A 22,979-nucleotide genomic window follows, 5' to 3' on the forward strand; every position below is an offset into this window, starting at 1 on the left:
CGAAGTGGTCGCTAAGTGAGAAATCACATGACCAAGACTGTGCTTTGTGGCTGGAAAGAGACAAGACTACTCAATTTCACACCTCAGTTTTTGCTTGCCTCCTAACCACTCCCCCGCCCTTTAGAAAGCTCAAGTGCCTGCTTGCTGCCTTGTACACATTGAGAGTAATGTGATTGTGCCCTCTCCTGGGGCTGGGAGCCACAGGCACGCTATGCAAACAGCTTACAGTACTCTCTTGAAATTTCTTCCTCTCCAGTCTCTCCTCTTTGTGGGGGAGGGAGGGTCAGGCAAAGGAGACATAGCCTACAGAAATTGCTTGCTTTTTTTCTCCCCCCTCCTCCCAGAACAGAGAGATTGGAGAGGAAGAGATTTCAAGAGAGTACTGTAAGCTGTTTGCTAGCGCACCCGCAGCTCCCAGCCCAACAGTGCAATTGCATTGCTTTTGATGTGTAGAAGAGCAAACAGCTTACTCTCTTGCAATCCCTTCCTCTCCAGTCTCTGCAAGGGGGGGGGGAAGAAGAAAAAACACAGGTCAGGCACAGGACAATGCATACTGACTGTAATGGCAATCACATGACTGAGGGACACTGCAGAGGTCTTAAAAGGTGGTAAATTGGCCATAAACTTATTTTTTCAGCACTGTGGTAACTTTAAATTGTTGCTGAATAAGTGGTGGTAAGTGAGGACTACCTGTAATGCAAATATCCCTTCAACTGTTTTGCAATGCCCAGATCCATCAAAAATTAGGGGGTTCTCGTATTGGGTTGCAGTTGGCAGCCTTGGTCACTGACATTTATTTCAGCTGGATAATAATGCATACAATAATTAAGCATAATGAAATGCTAGCCTACATGGGAAAAAAGCTGGGATTTTTATGAAGCCTAATTTTTATGAAGCCTAACTTTTAAAACCCAAGGAGTTCACTAAGAGACTTTCTCATGGTGTACCTTGCCATATAGAAAAGTAAAGATAAAAGTAGAGACAGATTACCAACTATTAGATACATTGAAAGTTTCTTATGATAAATGTTATTGAAACTAAGCAAGAGTATCTTAGTTAACTATTCTCTCTTGTTTTTCAGGGTGCTTTGTTTTGGAGGGACTATTGTACTGTTACTTAATCAAGAACTTTATAAATGTATTTCTAATGGTATTGCCCATGGTCCTCAGACTGAGCAGCACATCTTTGCAGAATCTTCTACTGATTGCAGACAAAGTGATTTGATATCAGTTGAGCCAGATACCAAAAAAGAAAGTACTGGTTTGGGGACTGTTTCCCTTTCAACTCAAGATGCAAGGAAAGAACACCTCAGTTGTGAAAAGGCAGATCTTGGCTCTCTGGTGTTCATAGAATCCTTTGAAGTTAGCCTTGGCAAGACAAATGCATTCATATGCAAGTACAAGAAGGTAACTTGAAGGATCTGGAAAAAGGTAACATCAGGCAAGTATGTATAAAACACTTAATATCTTGTGTTTCAAATCAGATGGACTCAGGGCAACTGGGCATTGATGAACTTGACAATCAGAATTGCATAGCTGCCACAGCACAAGATCCTAAAGCATTATATTAGGATCTATAACTGAAAACATTGGGCTAAATTTAGATTCGTGAGGTGAAAGAGGCACATGGTGGTCCAGTCCAAATGGAAATAGAGATTAATGGTGAGATAATTTTAAGGGACAGGATTTCTCAAGACAATCCGCAAGATAAACTAGCATAATGCACTAAAATGATTGATAGCAATCTTGCATCACTTCCTGGCACTCACATGTCACCATTTTGCACTGTTAGGCAAGGATCATGTTTGTGTGTCATACACCAAGAGTCATTTTGATTGCAGTGGGACAGAAATGCAATCAAACAGTCAATGGCATTGTACTATATTCTGCCTTCATGGGAATCATTGTGCAGGATAAAACTGACCTTCGAGAAGATATTCTGCAACTTCTGAAATAACCTTCCTGGATGCCAGTCCATTGTTGAGCATTATTCAGAGTATTGGCAATTGCTTTTCAGTCTTTAAGTAGCTTGTGTTATCAATCGGGGAGCGATGAGGACTCCCAACCAACAGAACTCATTTTTATATGAATTATTAGTAGAATGCACTAAAAGCAGATTCTTGCCTGAAAATCATAATGAATCCTGCTTCAGAAATCTGAGCTTTGCAGCAAGAAAATCCAAACTGTTTTTTTAGTTTTAGTGAATAAATAAATGAATAAACATTTAAAATGTTTAATTTTTTATTTAAAGCAGATACTTTTTAAAAATATCACTAGTAAAAAATACATTTTCCTTGGACTAAAAAACAACATTTTATATAAATGCTATCTCAGAATCATATTTGCATTGAGTTGCCTTCCAAACATGGGCAGCCATTTCAATTTTTCAGTCACAAAGTATTTTGAGAAATGAATCCGTTTAAAGAATACATGTTTATTGATGACAGTACACTGCTCTGAATTGGTGGATTAGAAATAACCTCAGGAACTTCTTGCCTGTTTTAGCAAGGGATAGGTGTGTGTTATGCTTCCAATACTGCATTTTAATATACTTACGTAGAGTACAATTACCAGTTGGACTATGTAAGGTGGCTTCAAATGTTTTAAAATCAGGGACCTTTTTAAATCTAAACATACTTGCATTTCCTAATTTAGTGGGTATCTGTTTTAAGAGTGGTAATTAATGTAGGAGATTGATTTAGCATACCTTCTTTTCACCTGTACAATATATTAATCCAAAGGGCTTACCCCAATTGTTTCTGGCAGCCTTAGGTATATTTACAGCAAGCATATTAATTTTGTTATGTCAGTTATGAAGCAAAGTTTTTTGCTGGTAGTAAATAAGCCTGTCTTTTTGAGGACGGCCAGTACCATTGACAAGTACAAAGATAAACAGCTGGCGTGCCCATAGGCTGAGTTTGCCTCTTTAGCCTTACGGTGCTAGAAATTACTGAGAATAAATTTGTTTTGTTTTGTTTTGTTTTGCATTGGCCCCATGGAATTGCTGCAAAGGTAGGCAAGAGCTGATGTAGGGCTTCTCTGCGTGGTCTATTTCATATAGACAGTTTTGCCCTTAAAAAGTCCAGGAATGCATTCAGAAAGGTTGAAACAGGTGTAACCGAACAAGGACATAACATTTATAATTTGCAGCTGTATTGTTTATAAGAAGAGCTATATCCAAGTCACTTGTTCAGGAATTTTATTAACGGAGGAAGATATTATGCCATTTAACTATTTTTAGACAAAGAAAACTGAGATGTACAACAGACATTGTTTCCAATAATACAAATGCCATAATCCATTTTATACATTTAATCTTTTTTATAGATGGCATTGGCTTGTATATGAAATATGAAGATGTTTCAGGGAAATACATTACAAGCAGAAATCTTGCTATCTAAAGTGGCCCACCCCCTTCTGGAAGTCATTCCACTCCGACTTCTGTTTTTATTTCTTCTAAAAACAAATGATTCATTCATTTCTAACACAGGAATTCTTTAAAGTCTCTCTCATGCCACCATTTTGGTAACTACTAAAGATAATTAAAAGAGAAGACTAAGTTTCACCTAACAAGACAAAAAAACAAAAAGGATATAAAGTATAATTAAGACAAATAAGGAAATATTCTTATCAACTAGATAGTATGGCAGTAGTGTTTTTGTTTTTTTAAACTTTGCATACCAACTTCTAAAAAAAAGCCATTTTATTTATTTATTTTATTTATTCCAATTTATATGGCCACCCATCTCAATCTCATGACTCTGGACAGCCAACAGGAATTAAAACATCAACACAGTTTTCTTGTTCAAGTAGAAATAGTTCCATTTCTTTGTGACATGTGCATATATATTGTGCTAAATTACGATCAGTTCCGCAACAATTTTGCTGTCTGAACTTGATATATCAGCCACCATGGAAGCATAGATGTCCTTTGTGTTTCCTGGCTGGTGAGACACGTTTGGTATTTAAAGGATTGGGGTTTTATCTGTGCTTGAATTCTAAATTAAGCTCCCTTATACATCCTTCCAGATTACTCTTCATGTTACCTTAAAAACAAAAAAAGTATCCCCCTATAAATAGTCATACAGAAGAGTCTCTGGTAGATTTTAGATAGCTAATCTTTGTCTTGCTAATAAATGGATAAGTGGTACAAAGACATCCTGCTGCAACAATAAGTCCTAAACTGCACCATGCACAGAATATAGACCAGCTGTATCCATGTTCAACATCATCCGGCAGACCATAGATGAATTTGGGAAGGCGGTTTAGGTCATAGGATATACTTGATGCATAAGTACAGAGAGAAATAGTGCAAAAGATGCCTACAAAGGAAATACATCACAGAGTTACAAGATGTATACAAGTAAGAATTTCCCAAAATAAATCATTTGGATATACATAAGCTTTTAATTGAGTGGTAAGAATTTGCACTTATAGGAATGGCATTGATGCAATGTCATACAACTTGCCTGTCATCAGAATTATAACAGGAGACACAACAATTCACATTTAAATTACATTATATAATCTATACATATGTCCTATTCTAATAATTTACTATTTTAAAATAGTCATGATCAAAATGTTTATTTCTGAGTTTCACAAAGGACATTCAGAACAAACAGAGTTCAACTTCTCAATGACTCCAGAAGAGAAGTTTCAGTCCCAAAATCTGGGATTCAATCCCACTATCTTCCCTAGTCTGCAAAGGGAACTGGTGCTTCTTAAGTGCCCAATTTTCTATCAGTATTCTCATATATTAATTTAAAAGGTCTTTTTGTTGCCATCACCTTGGCTAGATAGGTATCAGGGTTGGAATTCCTTAGGGTTTTTTTTAAATTAAAAATTTTCTAATTAAAAATTACTTATTTGGATATTTCTAGTGTTTCCTCTCCTAATTTAATTCCTCCTTAGTTCAGAGATTTGAGAGCCAAATCAGAGGCATCATGTTTTTCAAAACTGATACCTCAGATGCCAATGAGTCAAGCACTCAGAGGCCAGATGCAGGCTCTATAACTGCTGACTCTGCTGCCGAGAATCTACACCTGGAACTAGAGGCAGTAGTTTCCAGTCCCTGAGAATGCAAGAGGCAACTGGTGAAAGTTCATAGACCAGCATGCCAAAGGATCAATACCTGCTAGGAAAGGTTAATGAAAGGAGCAGAAATTCTGCAGGATTGGATCCAGCAATATCCAGGCTGCAGAGGCTCAATTGCCTATTTCACTTATTTATATTTACAATATTTATAGCCTGCTCCAATCCTAACAGATTCTGGGCAAAGTAAAAATGCATAAAAAGATGTATAAATAATAAACATTAACAATAAAAACCTAGTATATTAAAGACACCAGGAGCATAGAGGACATGGATTTAAGGCTGCTCAGAAGGCTGATGCTGGAACAACTTACTGATAGTTTGTCTTGCTATTAAGTATCTCTCACCTGCTCTTTTGTCTCTGGACCATCTCTTGCTTTCTGGACCATCTTCTTATATTTGATGTTGGATTGCTTGCTACAATTGTGTATACTGTGATTATCTGGCCCTTGCAACATTGATGAAAGACTACAGACTGATTTACATTTTTATAACTCAGCACGATAGTAAATGGACTGATTTACAACTATTCATCTTAACTCTGTGCCAGAATCTTGTGAAAATAGGGATTGTCTACCCTTTCATATTACGTAACAGTTTTGATGTTATGTACATACAGACTATTTTGATTCTACAGAAAGATCTGTAGAAATTACTTGCCTGAGGATTTGCTGTGTGTTCTGGGAGGGTGGGAGGACCAAGGATCTGTGGGTACTCAAATTCTGCATTTCCCAATATAATATAATTTATTTCTACAGCTACTGCGTGTCCCATTTCTAAATAGTTGAGGCACAGTTCAAGTTCAGACTTTCTTGATAATAGATAGTTAAAGCAGCACTTGTGCTTCACTACACCCATATTTATCAACATTTCTAGCCTAGTAACAGCTGCCTTTGACTTAGGTTTTGCTAAGTGTAGAATATAGGAATTTTTGATTCCTGAAAGTTGTCTTCTGGTACTACTGGTCCCCTAAAATTCAGGTAAACTCTGAACCATTTCACAGGCTTATGTGACCTGGTAATCTCAAATCAGCCTTTGTAGATGGCTGAATATCAAATATCAAAAGTAAATAACTCAGATTGTCCTTCTCCCAACCCTTGCAGAATTGTGAAAAGAAGGCATTTGCCCCACAAATTTCAAAGAGACAACAGCAAAATAAATGAATAAATATGCCATCTTAATGCCATTTCATAGTCTTTCATGGACCATCTGTAAGTGTTCCTCCTGCACTTTAGCTTTCAAGTGGCTGGTCAAATTATTTTGGCACCTGAAGTAAAAAGTCCCCCAAATTACTCTTCCCATTTCTAGCAATAAAAATAGCATAACTATACATTTAAAAACTGACAGGCCAAAAAGAAAGTGTACCTGACATGAGGAAAAGAAGACCAGCAACATGCTGTGTGAGGCTTTTCTCCCAAAAGAAGCCAACTGCAATTACAATGCACCCACAGAGAAGAACAGCTGCTGCCATCCCAAGAAAACCTGCTGTAATTCTTCTTAGATCTATTCTCATAAGTGAAGGAGATAAATTAACATTATCAGCACATGTTAAAATTACATTAAACCTATTCTCATGCATGCATGTTCCTAGAAATAAGCTGTATTAAACCTAATGCGACTTTCTTATGATAAAGAACTACCAGGTCATGGAGCTGCTATTTCTCGCCCATTTTAATAAGAAAAAAATGATGGACACATCTTCTGATTAGCTTTTCTTGTCTTAAAGGTGGTTTTTAAAAAGCCTTACCTTAAAAAATTATCGCTGGCCATTTCTGTGACCATCTCTACCCCATTTCCTACATCTTGGTTACTTAAAAAAAATATTTAAAAAGTGACATCATATGATTAATATTTATTTTCATATTTGTAACCTGCCCCATATCAATGGATCACATCATATTAGGAAGACCATATGCTAAACCTAAATGCACCAAGGACTTACGTAACAAGTGCCATTCATCCTGCTGGATGATCTTAGTTAAATTGATAGGGATGTTCCATAAGCGTCGTATTGGTGTAGCAAAGTGATACTTGATTGCTGTACATCTCTGAGCGATACCTTTAGAAAACACAGAAATATTTAATGAATTATTTTGAACAGGATCTGAGGGATGGCTCTTCAGCATAGAGAAATCCAGTAAACATGGTGTTTCCAAATGAGCCTTTTATTGTGAAATTGAAATGTTTATAACATAATTACCTTGCCTTGTTCAAAGAACTTAAGTGAAGGGGTGGGGACTGCCATCTCTCTAACTGAAGTCATCCTGCATTTTCCCACCACTGACTGTGACCTTGGGTTTTATCTTTGCTTTTCTTTTTTTGTTAATTGTTGGTTTTGTTATTGTTTTCAATTTAGATATTTATTATATTTTTCTTGTTTGATGTTGTACACTGCCCAGAGTTCTTTGAGATTGGGGCAGGTTATAAATACTGTCAGTAAGCAAATAAAATCAGTAAGCCGGTATTGAGACCCAGGAGACAAATTACAACTTTATGATTGCATTCATAAAAGATATGTAACTGGTTGAATGGGGGATACCATAGTATGTCATTAGCACCATAACTCAGCCAGCATTGGGGTTGGAAAGTGTTAGCTACTAACTACTAGCCTGTAGTTTCCTGCTAAACTTCCCCCAGTCATAAACAGGCCTACTCTAGGAATGCCATCTCCATTTTATATTTTAATCCTTCCTCATCGCACTATAGAGGGGGAGGTGTAAAAGAGGGCAGAAATGACTGGCCTGGAATGTTCATAGCAGCCTTTACAGGTTTGGTTTTTACTTTTTCCTCAGATTTAAAAAAACCAGCAGGATGCCACCTTTGCAGTAGCTGACTTGACTGGGACTGTGAATCACCAACTCTCACACATAGGGATATATCTCCTGAGGTAGCAGCTAACTGAGTCCAGCATATTGTCCAAACACAGTCTATTATTACCTTGAAGTAAAATCCATACTAGCAAGCAGGAGATAGAGCATGAAGCAGTCAATTATATATTTCAATCGAGATAGCAGCTGTAAATCAAAGGGATGTAATTCTCCACTTTCTAGCATCATTGTTATAACAACTTTTCCCCTTAACTGCTTCTGGCCTATTTTCAAAGGACCATAGCAATACCGATGGACCCAATGGGATTCCAGAGGGAGCTGGGGAGTATACCTGAGGATCTGCTGCAGGGTCCAGTGGAGGCCCTGGCCGCCACCTGGAATAGTAAGGTGGCTGAGGCCTTGGACAAGATCGCACCTGTGCAACTTCTCTTGACCCATCGAGCCCGATACTCCCTGTGGTTTACGGAGGAGTTGAGGGCCCTGAAAAGGATTAAGAGACGTCTAGAGCACCACGGGTGGAAAACAAGGACCAAATCCGACCGAACACAGGCTAGAGCCGCTGTTAAGGCCTACCTGGTGGCAGTAAGAGCGGCGAAACGTCAACATTTCTCCACTCTTATTGCATCCGCAGAATGCTACCCAGCGGCCCTGTTTAAGATCACTCGATCTCTTTTGGGAAAGGTGGGCCCAGTGACCCACTTACAGGGCTGCACAAAGGAGTTTTCTGGGCATTTGGCGGATAAAATCACTCGGATACATTCCCAGTTGGATGCCAAGCGTGTGGCATGGCCTGTGGAGATGCCTTGGGTACGTACTTACCCTGTTATCTGGGAACAGTTTGATCCTGTTGGACCTGAGGAAGTGGACAGGGTCCTCTAGGCTGTAAATGCCACCACCTATCAATTAGATCCATGCCCCTCCTGGCTGGTTAAGGCAGCTCAGGAGGTGACTTGGGTGGGTCCAGGCAATGGGAAATTCATTTTTGAGAGAGGGAATGTTTCTATGGCCTTTAAAGAGGCTCTGGTACACCCCCTTCTCAAGAAACCATCACTGGATCCCACTGTATGGGACAATTTTCGTCCAGTCTCCCACCTTCCCTTTTTAGGGAAGTTGGTTGAGAAGGTGGTGGCGTTGCAGCTTCAGAGGATCCTGGATGAAACGGATTATCTGGCCCCCTTCCAGTCAGGTTTCAGGCCCAGATTTGGGACTAAAACAGCATTGGTCACACTCTTGGATGATCTCTGGCGGGAGCGGGATGGGGGTAGTGCATCCATCCTTGCTCTTCTTGACCTCTAAGCAGCTTTCGATACCATTGACCATGGTATCCTTTTGGGTTGGTTTGGGGAGTTGGGGGTGGGTGGCACAGTTTTGTGCTGGTTCCCCTTCTTCCTCCAAGGCCAGTCCCAATTGGTGTTGATAGGGAGTGAGAGGTCCAGTCCACAGCCCCTCCTTTGTGGGATGCTGCAGGGTTCGGTACTTTCCCCACTCCTTTTTAACATCTACATGAAACCACTGGGTGAGATCATCCACCACCATGGGATGAGGTATTATCAATATGCAGATGATACCCAGTTATACATCTCCATCCTGGGTGATTTGAGTGATGCTGTGGCTACCCTTTCGTGGTGCCTGGAGGCTGTGGGGGTTTGGATGTGAAACAACAGGCTTCAACTGAACCCTGGTAAGACAGAATGGCTGTGCGTTGGGGGCTCTTCTGTATCCGGAAGTTTACCATCTTTGGTTCTGGATGGAGTCGCACTACCCTAGATAGTCCTGGTGTGTAACTTGGGGATTCTCCTAGACTCACGACTCCTGCTTGAAGAGCAGGTGGTAGTCGTGACCAGGAGGGCCTTTGCTCAACTAAGGGTTGTGCACCAGTTACGCCCTTTTCTGGACTGGGAGTCACTCCAGTCAGTCACTCAGGCTCTAGTCATCTCCCATATAGACTATTGCAATGCGCTCTACATGGGGCTACCCTTGAAAAGTATCCGGAAGCTTCAGCTAGTTCAAAATGCAGCCGTGCGGGCAATTTTAGGTGCCCCAAAGATGGCACATGTTACACTTTTGCTGCGTGAGCTGCATTGGGTCCCAGTTTGCTTCTGGGTCCAATTCAAGGTGTTGGTTATCACCTTTAAAGCCCTACATGGCATGGGACCGGGTTACCTGAGGGACCGTTTCACCCCCATTATATCTACCTGTCTCACCTGGTCAGGCAGGGAGGGTATGCTGCGGACCCCGTCAATGAAAAATCTCAATTGACATCCAGAAAGAGAGCCTTCTCTGCTGTGGCCCCCACCCTATGGAATACTCTCCCCCCAGAGGTGAGGCAGGCCCCAACTCTCTTGTCTTTCGGGAAAGCAGTCAAGACCTGGCTCTGCCAACTGGCTTGGGGCAAAAAAAGGGGCAACCAATCTTGGGGATGGCTAGCACCTTGAAGATGCTCCCACATGTTAACATCTTACAATTTTTATTGTATTTTTTATTGTTTTTATTGTATTTGAATTAATATTTATTGCTCTTTTATTGTGAACCACCCAGAGTCACTTTGTTGTGAGATGGGCGGTATCTAAATTTGAAATATAAATAAATAAATATAATAAAAATAAATAAATAAATACTGAAGAGAGGTTTCATAGGTAGGTTTAGAGTATGCTAATTTCCAGAACTTTTCTTATGCTGCTATCCTCAAACACTTGATTTTGGAAATGTCATATTTACATATTATATATGAACCTCAAAGGGACCCACAAATTGGTTTACAGTCCAAAACATACGTAAAAACTGAGAGCACAGAATATATTTTAAAAAGCACTAAAAAGCTTGCCACAATAAAAATATCTTAGCCACTTATCTAACGTTGACTGTAGAAAAAGAGCTCCACATAAGACATACTGCCATTTTTTTTAAAAAAAAACTGTCTTGTTTCATGGTTAACCTTGTTTCCTTTGTGGCAAAGAACAAAAGGAGGACTACTGAAGATGACTATAGCTGGTAGGTAGGTTCCTGTTAAAGTAGAAAACCCTTTAAATATCCTGGTCTGAAGTCATTTAATGCTTTATAAATAATATTTGTTTTATAACAGTAATAATTTGATAAACATACTGGATTAGGACTATTATGTTAGTTGCCAAATATAGCAGCAAAAGTTGGTCAACAGTGCCTCAAATGCATATCCTGTTTATCAAACAGTTGAGCTTAGTCTGGAAATAGGTTGACTTACACCAATGTTTGTTAGTTACCCTTTCCTGTCAATAATCATTGCTACAGTATGCAAAACTATCTGAAATTTTATGAGATGCACAGAATAATCACAATTAAGATGAGACTGAGAAATCCCAACTTCTGTGGCAGTGGGGTGGGGTATTTTCTTTTGCTCTTTTGTTTGGCTGACTATAAATGGTCTCCCTAGAGAAACAAGCAGTGAAATACAATGATTCTGCCAATTACGATCATGAAAGCACTTGAATATCCATTCTTACATTTTTGCTCCTAACAAGAGAACATATTCCCAACTGAGTGACAAACTTCATGGTTTCTGATTCTGCAGTACAATTAAAACAATTTATAACCCAATTTTCAACACAATCTAGAGCAAATATATGCAATTAAAACATCTCTTGCCTCTACAGTTTAGGCCTGATGCTTAGGCCTGTAGCTGTGTCTGAAATTCCTAAACCGTTAATACAATTAGAAAATGGTTTTGAAGTTCCTAAACATACAGGTAATTTTTGTTTACAATTTAAGAAATCTATTGAGATAGATATGGTAAATATTCTCTTTTAACAAATTAATAGGTTAGGGTCTTAAAGAATGTTACACTAATATTGTATGATTTTAAAATGAGATTAAGTCAACCAAATATTATTTTTCAAATATATCGGACACTTCAGAGAACATTTAGTAAGGGCTGGGCTTCACCTTTCTTGGTGATGCTGGAAGTCCAATATGGTAGAAAGGACTATTATTTGTATGTTCTTGGCCTGCTGTACATTGATACCATTTTGGTCTAATGTTATCCAGGCTGTAAATTGAACAGAAATTTCATGGATCAAAGATGTGAATGTGATGCTGAATTATATTCTGAAATTTTGGGGCTTATCAAGCTACAAAGGACTTTGGATTAATTATGCACAAGCAGGAGCTAAATATTTTACTTCAATGGAAAAGGTGAGAGCAGAGCTGACGACCACGGTGGAATGAAGAGCTGGCAAATGGTCTGGCTTCTTGGAATTCCTCTCTGGACAAGGAGAGGACTCAGGATTGCCCACAAGTGCTCCAGACAGTAGCTCCTTGCAAGGAGACTGTAAGACAGCAGTCTCTGGCAGGTTTAGAGCTCTAGGAGCTGAGGGATCGCCATCTTTGCCCAAGCCATGGTCAGCGCCTTTATGGACACAGGGTTCACGTGCTTCCTTTCTTAATCACCTCTGGAAATTGCTTGTTAACTGCTTTTTGAATATTAGGAACCTTCAGAACAGCAAGTCTTATTACACCGGGTGAGTTTTCTTCAATCCCTAGCAAAAGAAGTTTTATGCAAGTATAAGAACTTTAAAAAATTCTTACTTTGGAATAAACAACAAACGGGTGATTAGAATGTTGATTCTGGAAAGTTATAAATGGACTAAGGATCCTGATGGATTTGAAATAAGATTTTGAAATTAATTATAAGAATCCTTCCTGTGGGAAAATGTTCAGAATTCTGTAAAACAAATATGAAGATTTTAAAATTAATTATAAGAAATTAATTAAAATTTCTTTAAAATTAATTAAAATTAATTATAAGAAAATTAATTTTTCACATGGGAAAATGCTGTTGATTAAAACAAAAAAGAGATGGGACTGTGAAGGTTGGACACTAGAGGGAACCAGAAAGAACTAAATATTGTAATTAAAGGAGAACAACACTTAAATTCAACCTATTAATACAGAATGAAGCAAAATATTTTAACTTTGGATGAATTCAAGGAAATTTGGGAACAATAGACTCAGAAGTTAATCTTAAATTTCCTATTTTTAAACTGGACTTAAAAGAGGTTATAGAAGAGAAAAAAGTTTTCTTGGACAAGACTGAGACTGAGGCTGATTCGAATGTGGATTTAAAAGTGAGTGGTTACAAGAATATGGAAAAAGATGGCATATTGGATATACAAATGAAGCCAGCTGATGTCTTAATAATTAAAAGGGAGATACAAATAACAAACCAGAAGAGTACTTGGATAACGTTCTTATTTTGAATTTACAAAAGGGACTTCTTAAAGTTTTGAAGGATTTTTTGAGAAGAGACAAAGAGAAAATGAAAAGAAATCAAGTTTGGGGACATTATTTAAAGGGATTAAAGATCAAGATTGTTAATAGCAAAGAGAAGGAATATAAAGTTGGTTTATTTGATCAAGGTTAAAATGTATATGTTGTTTCTAGTAGCCCTTAATGGACTTTTGCTGACCAGGAGTGAACAACAAGGCTTTAAGGTTTTGTTTATGGATAAGAGATGAGATATGGGAAGAAGAGATCATTTGTTGTATTTTAAGAGAAGGTGATAAGTTACTAAAATTGTTTATACTTACGACAAAGAGGGAAGTAGTTTCTTTATATTTTTTCCTGCATTTCTTTTTCTTTTCATTCTTTTATATTTTTTTCTAGTTTGTACTAATTTTTTATCTTTGTAACTGTAAACTTTAATAACATTATCATCACCATGCCTTTGTGTTATCAGGAGAGTACAGTGGCTCCAGAGCATTTTCAGAATGAAGGGATACTCTTGAAGGCAGAGCCTGCATGTTGTGTAAATGCAGTAAAATAAATGGTACCAGTGGATGATCCTTGCATATTGAAGGGGAAAGACTCACTAATGTAACAGATGTATTACGTATTACTCTGTTTTGAGAGCTTTGAAACAGAATGGTAGCTACCCAACCTAGGTGCTATGGCATGCTGAATAATTGCTTAGTGAACTTAAGGTTATTACATACTATACAGAGTACTGAAGGCACATAATGCATGGGAAAGTAAGAGGTATAGAATGCTAGCTACTGCAGTTAAGTAAGCAGGCTAAAGACACGGGGTTCAACCACAGAGAGGTTGATGCAGACTGTGGATTCATTGTGTGATTATTGTGGTCCATAAATTGAGCATAAATTAATAATGGCTTAAGGAACATAGTATGCATTCTCCTATTCCTTGGTCACTAATAAAATGCACTCTATTGGTGATGTGCAGCATAAATGCCATATTAGTGAATGCACTTCCATATCCATGTAGTCATCAGGATGTTTTTTCTTCCCATCTACTATTACATTTGCTGAAAGCTCCGTGAGAAAAAGAGTAGAAAGCACAACCAGTATTCAAGAGTTATGGGCAGCATTGCAGTGCACAAGAGAACTACAAAGACAATCAGCACAGTGATGACAACCAGAAAAATGTAAAGGAAAGATGAAAGGACAACAAAGGGGCAATGCCATGATTAATGGTTTTGGGTGGAGGTGGCACTAGGTGTGTATGCAAGAGGAGTGTTTGTGTATATGCTCAGGAATTGTGAACTGGAGATGACAAGTGCATTTAGTAACAGCTATGAGAAATTATACATTCTGGACCCCAGAGGTCTCAGGGTGGAATAATTGTGGGCGTGGAGTGACAGCCTGTTGGGGGAAGAAAAGGGGGTGCACATGCAAAAGAAAAATGCATACATACACAAAGAGACATACGTACACCATGTGACACCATACATTGATACAGCAAAGAAATTATGGTGGGGTTCATTATGTTTCATAGTTGGTGCAGGCCAGGAAGGAGATGCACTTTGTAATGGTAACGGTGAGGAAAGGAGAATGCAAGCTGCAGCCCCGCCCGGGAGCGCCCCCTCACCTTTGTCCACCAGGCTGTCCAGGTCTCGGTCGACCCCCAAAAAGTAGCATTTCCTCCAGAGACCAGCGTAAGTGGCGAAGAGCGGCCGGCCACACCGGGACTGAAGCCACCCAAGCCCCAGGAGCGCTCGCCAGTTCTCCAGCTGCAGCAGCAGGTCCCCGGTGGGGGGAACTGCTGCCGCACTACCGCCGCGGGGGAATCGTTGCTTGGCATCCCGCAGCGGTAGGTGTGGCAGCGGCAGCAGTCGGCGGCGTTGCTCCGGTGAGTGGGCGCTGCTGGCGCCGTCCTCGCAGCTCTCCCGGTGGCGCCGAGGGTCAGTCTCGTACCAGTGGTCGGTGAAAATGGCCGTGACGAGCAACGCCAACGAGCAGAGGCTGAGGCACAAGCTGAGGGCACCCACCCGCGCTCGCGCACCACCCATGGCTCACCCCCGAGGCGCCCCTTGTCTGGCACGCGGTGTCTTTCAGCGGATGCCCCTCCTGCCTTCAGGGCTCTCGTGCATAGTGCCGCGAGGGACAGCAGGGGCGTCCAGGAGGAGCGTCCAGCTTCTGTTCGCTCGCATAGTCAAGGCATCGGCGGGGTAGACGGCAGCGCCTGTCCCGCATTCATTGTTCACTCCACACGGGTGGGCCGCGCCACACAAAGACAGCTCAGGCGCTTGCAGCACCGCTGGGGAGGCGCCAGGGGGAGCAAAGCGGCCGCCCTAGCTTGAACTGGTCGGCAACGAGGCGCGGGAGCAAGAAAACGCGCGAAGCGAACCTGCCTCCTAGAAGGCTGTGCAACTCTGCGCAGGCAAGGATCCTTTATGTCGATGCGCGAACACCTACCCGTGTTCTCGTTTATTCTGACTGCAGGCGGGAATTTTGTGCGGATAAGCATATTCTATTGCAGCCTTTCATTACTTAGGAAGGGAGAACCAGGAACAGGGCTGAATGCTGAAGACATCTCAAGAGTAGTTTTGGAAGAAGAGTTTATTGGACCATGTGAAAATGCCAGATCTTCCCACTTTTAATTAGCATTACCTCTTAATCCACGCTATTACAGACTTAATATTTTATAGGCAGAAGAAAGATAAATTCCAAAAACATTGTCAATTATGTGTGAAGGGGGGGATTTGTATTCACTAGGTATGAAATAACCATCGAAGTATCTTGCACAGTAGAAGTAGGCAACCTTTTGGATCCTGTGGATACCTTTCAAATATTGAGAGTACAGTGGTACCTCGGGTTACAAACGCCTCTGTAAATGAACTTTTCGGGTTACGACCAGCTCCGGCCACAAAATTTTGCTTCGGTTTGCGAACTCCGCCTCGGGGTACGAACAGGATACACGGCCATTTTTCCCACCCGACACGTGGTCCGCGGCCATTTTCCCGCCCGACACGTGGTCTGCGGCCATTTTCCCGCTCCTGACACGTGGTCCGTGGCCATTTTCCCGCCCGACACGTGGTCCTCGGCCATTTTCCTGCCCCTGACATGTGATCCGCGGCCATTTTCCCGCCCGACACGTGGTCCGCGGCCATTTTCCCGCCCCTAACGTGGTCTGCGGCCATTTTCCCGCTCGACACATGGTCTGTGGCCATTTTCCCGCCCGACACGTGGTCCGCGGCCATTTTTCCGCCCGACACGTGGTCCGTGGCCATTTTCCGCCCGACACGTGGTCGTAGGGAGTGGGACTCTCCCTCCAAGCAATAGCCGCCTCCTTGTCCTCCATGCCAGAATGGATTAACGGTAATTACATTGAACCTTATGGGGAAATTTCCTTCGGGTTGCGACCAATTCGGCGTGCGACCAGAGTCACGGAACGAATTAAATTCGTAACCCGAGGTTCCACTGTATTTGCTGGAGACTAACAACATGACTGCCAGTGGGGGTTATTTACAAAGTCCAGTGGGTGCAGCCAATCATTCCATTTACTCAAATGCAAAAGATCCATAGAATCTGAAGAAATGCAGAACATACCAGACCACTGTCTCTTTAATACAAAACAGGTTTGATATGGCACCCAAAAATGTTCCCTACTCCCCCCTTCATTCAGAAAGGGGTAAAACAGCTGCATTTTGATCCCTATTGTTTTAAAGTTTTTCATAAAATCTTTGGCACAAGCCAGATCGGTTCCATCCCCCCTCAGTTAGCCAATGGATCCATTTTACTTATAGTGTACAGATAGTCCTTGAGTTAGGACAGCAATTTGGACCAGGATTGCCTTCGCTAAGCAATGCAGTCATAAAGCATACTGTCACGTGACCGCATTGCTGAGCTACGGCAATTCAGGCAGTACCAGTTGCCATCATAACTCCAAGACGCATGGGTCATTAAGCAGGAAGCAGTGGAAGTCCGCGGTAAGGAGCATGGGGGTGCTGCAGGGAGGTGGGGGAGGCCTGGTATAGGCCACACATGAGTTGGGGGAGGGGGGTGCTGCGAGTGCATGTGTACGAGGGCAGAGAGGCCCAGGGAAGGAGGGCGCAGCACAGTATGCAGGAAGGGGGGGGACTTACCAGAGCGACTTGTGGTTTTCCCTGCGGACTTCCCCATTGATTTGCTTATGGGAAGCTGGCAGAGACAGTCGCAAATGGCGTTCACATGACCACGGGATACTGCAATGGCCGGAACTTCAAGGATTGGTTATAAGTACTCCTTGTTCAGCACCGCTGCAACTTCAAACGTTTGCTGAACAAGTGGTCGGTAAGCAAGGACTACCTGTATACAAATAACACAGCCATTCTATCTACATTTGAAGTGGATTTGAGACACTTCGCATACTGCAGTGAGAACAACCTTGCTGTCAGTCATGACAGAACCAAGTACAGATCTCAACTTACAACAATTAGGACCAGAATTTCCATTGCTAAGTGATGCAGTCGTGAGTCATGCCCACTTTTACAATCTTTTTTGCCATGGTTGTTAAGTGAATCACACAGTTGTTAAGCAAATCCGGCTTCTCCCATTGACTTTGCTTGTTGGAAGCCCCCTGGGAAGGTAGCAAATGGCAATCACGTGACCCTGGGACACTGCAACTGTCATAAATACATGCCGGTTGCCAAACATCTGCATTTTGTTCACATGACCACGGGGATGCTGTGACCACCATAGGTGCGCAGGCTGGTCATAAGTCACTTTTTTCAGCACCATTGTAACTTCGAATGGTCGTTAAACAAATGGTCATAATTCGAGGACTACCTGTAGCAGTATTGTCAAGAGGTTCTTTTTTGATGCTCCTCTTGGGAAACTGATGGTATTTGCATCAATTGATCATTCAAATACCTTCCAGTCTCTTGTAATACTTTTACAATCTGGAATAAACAGACAAGGAGCATTTCTCTGTGGGCCCAAGTCTCACAAATGCTATTTTGTGTTTTGCCAATCAGAATAGTAATAAGCATGTTCTACCAACTATTCAGGTAAGAGGCACAAAGGCCATGAGCTATTTGATCTATGGCATATATTTAAAAAATAGCATAACGTAGCTCCTTTAAGGCCTGTGACTGGCATGCCGCATGTTGTGTAAGCTCTTCATCAAGGCTCGAATCTGGCCAAATTTCAAAAGACACCTGCATCATCATCATTGTATGCCACTGAATCATTCTAGATTCCTTCTGGTTTACAGTAACAAAAATATACAATAAAACACCCATGCTAGTAAATCGCAACACCCACCCACCCCCAATAACATAATATGGTATACAGGGTTCATAGTAATAAGATCCAGGAAATACTTATCACACTACACAGTTCCAGAGCATCCTGCTCTTCCATATAAATATTGATTTAAATCAATCTTTTTTGAGAGCCCTCCCCCCTCCACATGGAATAAATTTATGTCTTCATAGACAACAGGGATAAATTCAGACTCATAGCCAAGTGGTTTTTCTACACAATTTCTAAGCCCAGCTGGCTTTGAAAAAGACCTGTCCATAGGCTCTAACTTGCCTAATCCTGTTACACATCATGTACTGAGAGATGTTTTCCTTCTGGAGGAACCACTGTTCAGTAGCAGAACACCCATTTCCAGAAACAACTGGTCTCCTGTTTGCAATTTTGCAAGTGTGTGTCAAGATCTGATTGACTGCAGGCATAACCAGCATATAAAAACAATAAAAGATTGTGACTGAGAATATAATGTTTCTTTTATATGCCAAGAATGTTCAGTGTATTCCTTTACACGGATCAGTCGTCCTGGTCCCTTTGCAGAAAAACAGCCCCAAAGCATGATGTTTCCACCCCCATGCTTCACAGTAGGTATGGTGTTCTTTGGATGCAACTCAGCATTTTCTCTCCTCCAAACACGACGAGTTGAGTTTAGACCAAAACGTTCTACTTTGGTTTCATCTGACCATATGACATTCTCCCATCCTCTTCTGGATCATCCAAATGCTCTCTAGCAAACTTCAGACGGGCCCGGACATGTACTGGCTTAAGCAGGGGGACACGTCTGGCACTGCAGGATTTGAGTCTCTGGCGGCGTAGTGTGTTACTGATGGTAGCCTTTGTTACTTTGGTCCCAGCTCTCTGCAGGTCATTCACTAGGTCCCCCCGTGTGATTCTGGGATTTTTGCTCACCATTGTTGTGATCATTTTGACCCCACGGGGTGAGATCTTGCATGGAGCCCCAGATCGAGGGAGATTATCAGTGGTCTTGTATGTCTTCCATTTTCTAATTACTGCTCCCACAGTTGATTTTTTCACACCAAGCTGCTTGCTTATTGCAGATTCAGTCTTCCCAGCCTGGTGCAGGTCTACAATTTTGTTTCTGGTGTCCTTCGACAGCTCTTTGGTCTTGGCCATAGTGGAGTTTGGAGTGTGACTCTTTGAGGTTGTGGACAGGTGTCTTTTATACTGATAACAAGGTCAAACAGGTGCCATTACTACAGGTAACAAGTGGAGGACAGAGGAGCCTCTTAAAGAAGTAGTTACAGGTCTGTGAGAGCCAGACATCTTGCTTGTTTGTAGGTGGCCAAATACTTATTTTCCACCATGATTTGCAAATAAATTCTTTAAAAATCAGACAATGTGATCTTCTGGATTTTTTTTCTCATTTGGTATACCTACGATGAAAATTACAGGCCTCTCTCATCTTTTTAAGTGGGAGAACTTGCACAATTGGTGGCTGACTAAATACTTTTTTGCCCCACTGTATCTTTGCATTTCTTTGTGGTTATCTTCAATTCTTGTACTCATTTGGATTTGGTTATTTATTATTAGGTTGCTGTTGCTTCCTTCTGTTTTATGTTATTTGCAGCCCTGAGTCCCTTGGGATTGGGGCTAGTTATAAATTCTGTAAAATAAATGAATAAATGAAATAATGGCAAGTGGTATTGAGGAGTAAATATACAATATAAAGTCACATAAAATAACACCTTGTACAAAGCATGACTGTATCCCAGGTTTTCTACTATTACTGGTTAACTTCAAAATGAAAACTGCTAAGAAATCACTAAGGAAAAACAAAAGATCCCTTGTATGGCTATTTTTCACCAGCAGGACAGTTCAAAACATATGGATAAGTTATTGAAATGATCCTATATCACATGACACTTATCATCTAAGTTATGTAAGATACCCTACCTGGATAATGAAAGAGCTAATGTATGTTATAACAGCTGTGAGAGACTTAGGACCCAGGCATGTGTAGCCAATGAGATTTTGCTTTTACTGATTAAATTAAAAATGTACGTATCATTTATGTATATCTTTATGAATATTTTAATTAGAAAAAACTAAAAAGCAAAAACACTTTTGTATCACAGTATACAGGTAGCCCTCGACTTATGACTATCCGTTTAGCGACCATTCAAAGTTATGACAATGCTGAAAAAAGTGACTTATGACTAGTCCTCGCACTTACAACCATTGCAGCATCCACATGGTCATGTGATTGTGATTCAGGTTCTTGGCAACTGTCACGCACTTACGATGGTTGCAGCATCCTGCGGTCACTTGATTGCCATCTGCAACCTTCCCAGCTGGCTTCTGACAAGCAAAGTCAATGGGGATGCTGCCAGGTAAGGCTGCAAATCATGGTCACGTGATGTCTTGCTTAATGACCACAGTGATTCACTTAACAACTCTAGCAAAAAAGTTCGTAAAATTGGGTACAGTCATGTGCCTCTCTTAACAATCACATCACTTGATGAATTTTCCAGTCCTTATTGTGGCCATAAGTCAAGGACTACCTGTAAATTTCCACATAAAGTTGCATAGAAGAGAGTTGAAAAGATCCAATTCAAACAACCATTAAAAGTGATTCTAAATCCAAATCCACTTAAACGGAAAAGATGGCAGTGATATTAAGTGAGCTGATTAATTGCATAATTCTTAATGTCTATTCAGAAGTAAATTCATGTATATTAACATAAATTAGTATAGATTACAGCCTTTGAACTTGAAAATTCCAAATTACCATCCCTCAACCTGGTTCCAAATCAGGGACAACACTTGGACTACAGTACTTACAATTATCACCCAACAAAAAATGTGCTGCCTAGGAACTCTGGAAATTATCATCCTAACACAAGTGGAGGACAGCAGGTTAGGGGAAGCTGTATTAATCTATTGCAATTAAAAATGCAGTTATAAAATATTCTTGAGTCTAAACAAAAGTTATAGTGGCCAACACTTAGTCCAACAACTGAAATAAAACATCTGGGGTCTAGATGAGCCTTTGGTGGAACCCAGAGTGGTTTGGAGGTTGTGATTTATTGTTGGGATCACTAGTTACCATAGAACATATTAGCGTATTCCCTATGTATACATATATTTTGAAAAGCCTTTGTACTCTTCTTTCCTGAGCTAAATGGGCCGTGTGGAATATTCTAGAAACTAGGCAATACTAATTATAATGGATATTATTTATTCATGATCGGACTCATTCCTCCCTTCCCCAACACAATATCTTCAGGTCCAAATTTTATAGTAACACCGTCTTGGAAATAATTTTATCTGAAACCACTGTCAACCAATGATTATGACGATAAAACAGATTATCTGATTCAGTATAAAGCAGTTTACAATGCTTCTTACAGCACAAACCTACACAGAGAGGAACGACTCAAAACATTTTGCTGCCAGAATCAGAACTCCCGCCTTCCTAAATCAAGGTACATAACAATTGTGATTGTCATTGCATTTTGGCGTCTAAAACAGAAAATCCCTCTCCCTACCTCTGGAAAAATAAAATAATAAGCATTTAATAAATAACAGTTTTCCATGTTATGCCTTTTTTAGAGCTAAGCGTCAGATTCAAACATAATCCAAATGTTAGTAGAAACATCGGACTTCTACAGATCATACGGCAACCGGTTTAAAAATGGAAAGGCAGGTTACCTAAGAGCAGTGACAAGAACAGGGCGGTCTTGACTTCTTTACTCAAACGTGATTTGCCCCAACAGGATTTTGCTGCCTTCCTAAGACGAAATCGCCCTCTGCTCTGTTGCTCAGGCTAGGACAGCCAGAGCCCGCGTAAAAAGCAATCGCGTGTGCAGCCCAGCGGCAGAACCGGACCCTTTCCTCTCCCACGTACCCGCCTTCTAAACATACGCACCGCATTGAACCGCCGTGTCTCAGCGGGCGTCCAAGTGCTCTTCGGCCCTAGAGCGCAGGATCAGGATAGCTGGGGAGTTGCACTCCTACACCTCCGGAAGGCGCCTGGCGGAAAAACGGCTTACGTACGCTTGCGGGAAAGTTAGGCCGATGAAACTAAGTTCGGCGTAAAGCGCAATGGACCGAGCCGTAGACAACTTTACCCAACCACCGGCCTGAAAATCTGCATGGCCAGGATACAGCTTTACGCGTTAAATGAAAAGGCTTGATGATGATGATAATAATAATAATGAAGTCTGAAGGCTTGCACGTCCCTCTGTCGCGCGAAGACTGAGAAGGGCCCGCCGATCCTCCAAGCCAGGAAGGTATTTGTGGTCCCGGATTCGCCCTCGGCCGAGCGCTGGAAGACCGAAGTCTCCAAGGACGCACCCGCGGCCGCCGCTCCTGAGCCCGACTACTTGGCCTCAGGGGCATCCAGACCGCACCCCCTCGAGCATGCCCAGACGCCTGCCAGCCTCACCTTTCCCTCACGCCGCCTCTGCCCCCCGCCCGTTCAGTCCTAACTCCTGCGAGAGAGCCGCGGGGCAGCCGAAGGTCGTGCGCGCGTGCGCAGACGGGGACTGCGGGCGCCATGTTGCTTGAGCAGAACGGGGGGAGGTGGC

The 22,979-nt window shown here is 41.4% G+C and overlaps 2 protein-coding genes across 11 annotated transcripts in view; one reads left to right on the forward strand and one right to left on the reverse strand.

Annotated features, from left to right (window-relative positions):
* The window catches only part of THUMPD2 (THUMP domain 2 tRNA and snRNA guanosine methyltransferase), a 29,539-nt gene extending 15,416 nt beyond the window's left edge, over window positions 1–14,123 (forward strand). For 4 of the 8 annotated variants that reach the window (XM_088148690.1, XM_007435045.4, XM_088148701.1 and 1 more), the window contains one exon: window positions 1,082–2,299. In XM_088148690.1, coding sequence (XP_088004816.1) covers window positions 1,082–1,415 — 334 coding nt within the window. In that variant the 3' untranslated portion in view covers window positions 1,416–2,299. Of the gene's footprint in view, window positions 1–1,081; window positions 2,300–7,885; window positions 8,809–11,941 lie in introns of those variants that run through there. The other 4 variants (XM_088148681.1, XM_088148688.1, XM_088148676.1 and 1 more) reach the window with 4 other exon arrangements.
* Window positions 3,486–22,979, reverse strand: TMEM178A (transmembrane protein 178A). 3 transcript variants are annotated; one of them, XM_088148705.1, is made up of 5 exons: window positions 22,319–22,458; window positions 14,780–20,053; window positions 7,036–7,152; window positions 6,459–6,596; window positions 3,486–4,321 (listed from the first exon to the last, which is right to left on the reverse strand). In XM_088148705.1, exons 2-5 carry the CDS (start codon window positions 15,198–15,200, stop codon window positions 4,080–4,082), a joined length of 918 nt encoding a protein of 305 aa, XP_088004831.1. In that variant the 5' UTR covers window positions 15,201–20,053; window positions 22,319–22,458; the 3' UTR covers window positions 3,486–4,079. The 3 variants fall into 3 exon arrangements, with proteins under 3 accessions (XP_088004831.1, XP_088004837.1, XP_088004845.1); XM_088148711.1 differs by lacking the exon at window positions 22,319–22,458 and adding an exon at window positions 22,102–22,311; XM_088148719.1 differs by lacking the exon at window positions 14,780–20,053 and having other exon boundaries at window positions 22,319–22,979.

Source organism: Python bivittatus, unplaced genomic scaffold (assembly GCF_059951505.1).
Source record: "Python bivittatus isolate LINGU-HERP-01145 unplaced genomic scaffold, Pbiv_v1 ctg000020_np1212, whole genome shotgun sequence".
Taxonomy (NCBI): domain Eukaryota; kingdom Metazoa; phylum Chordata; class Lepidosauria; order Squamata; family Pythonidae; genus Python; species Python bivittatus.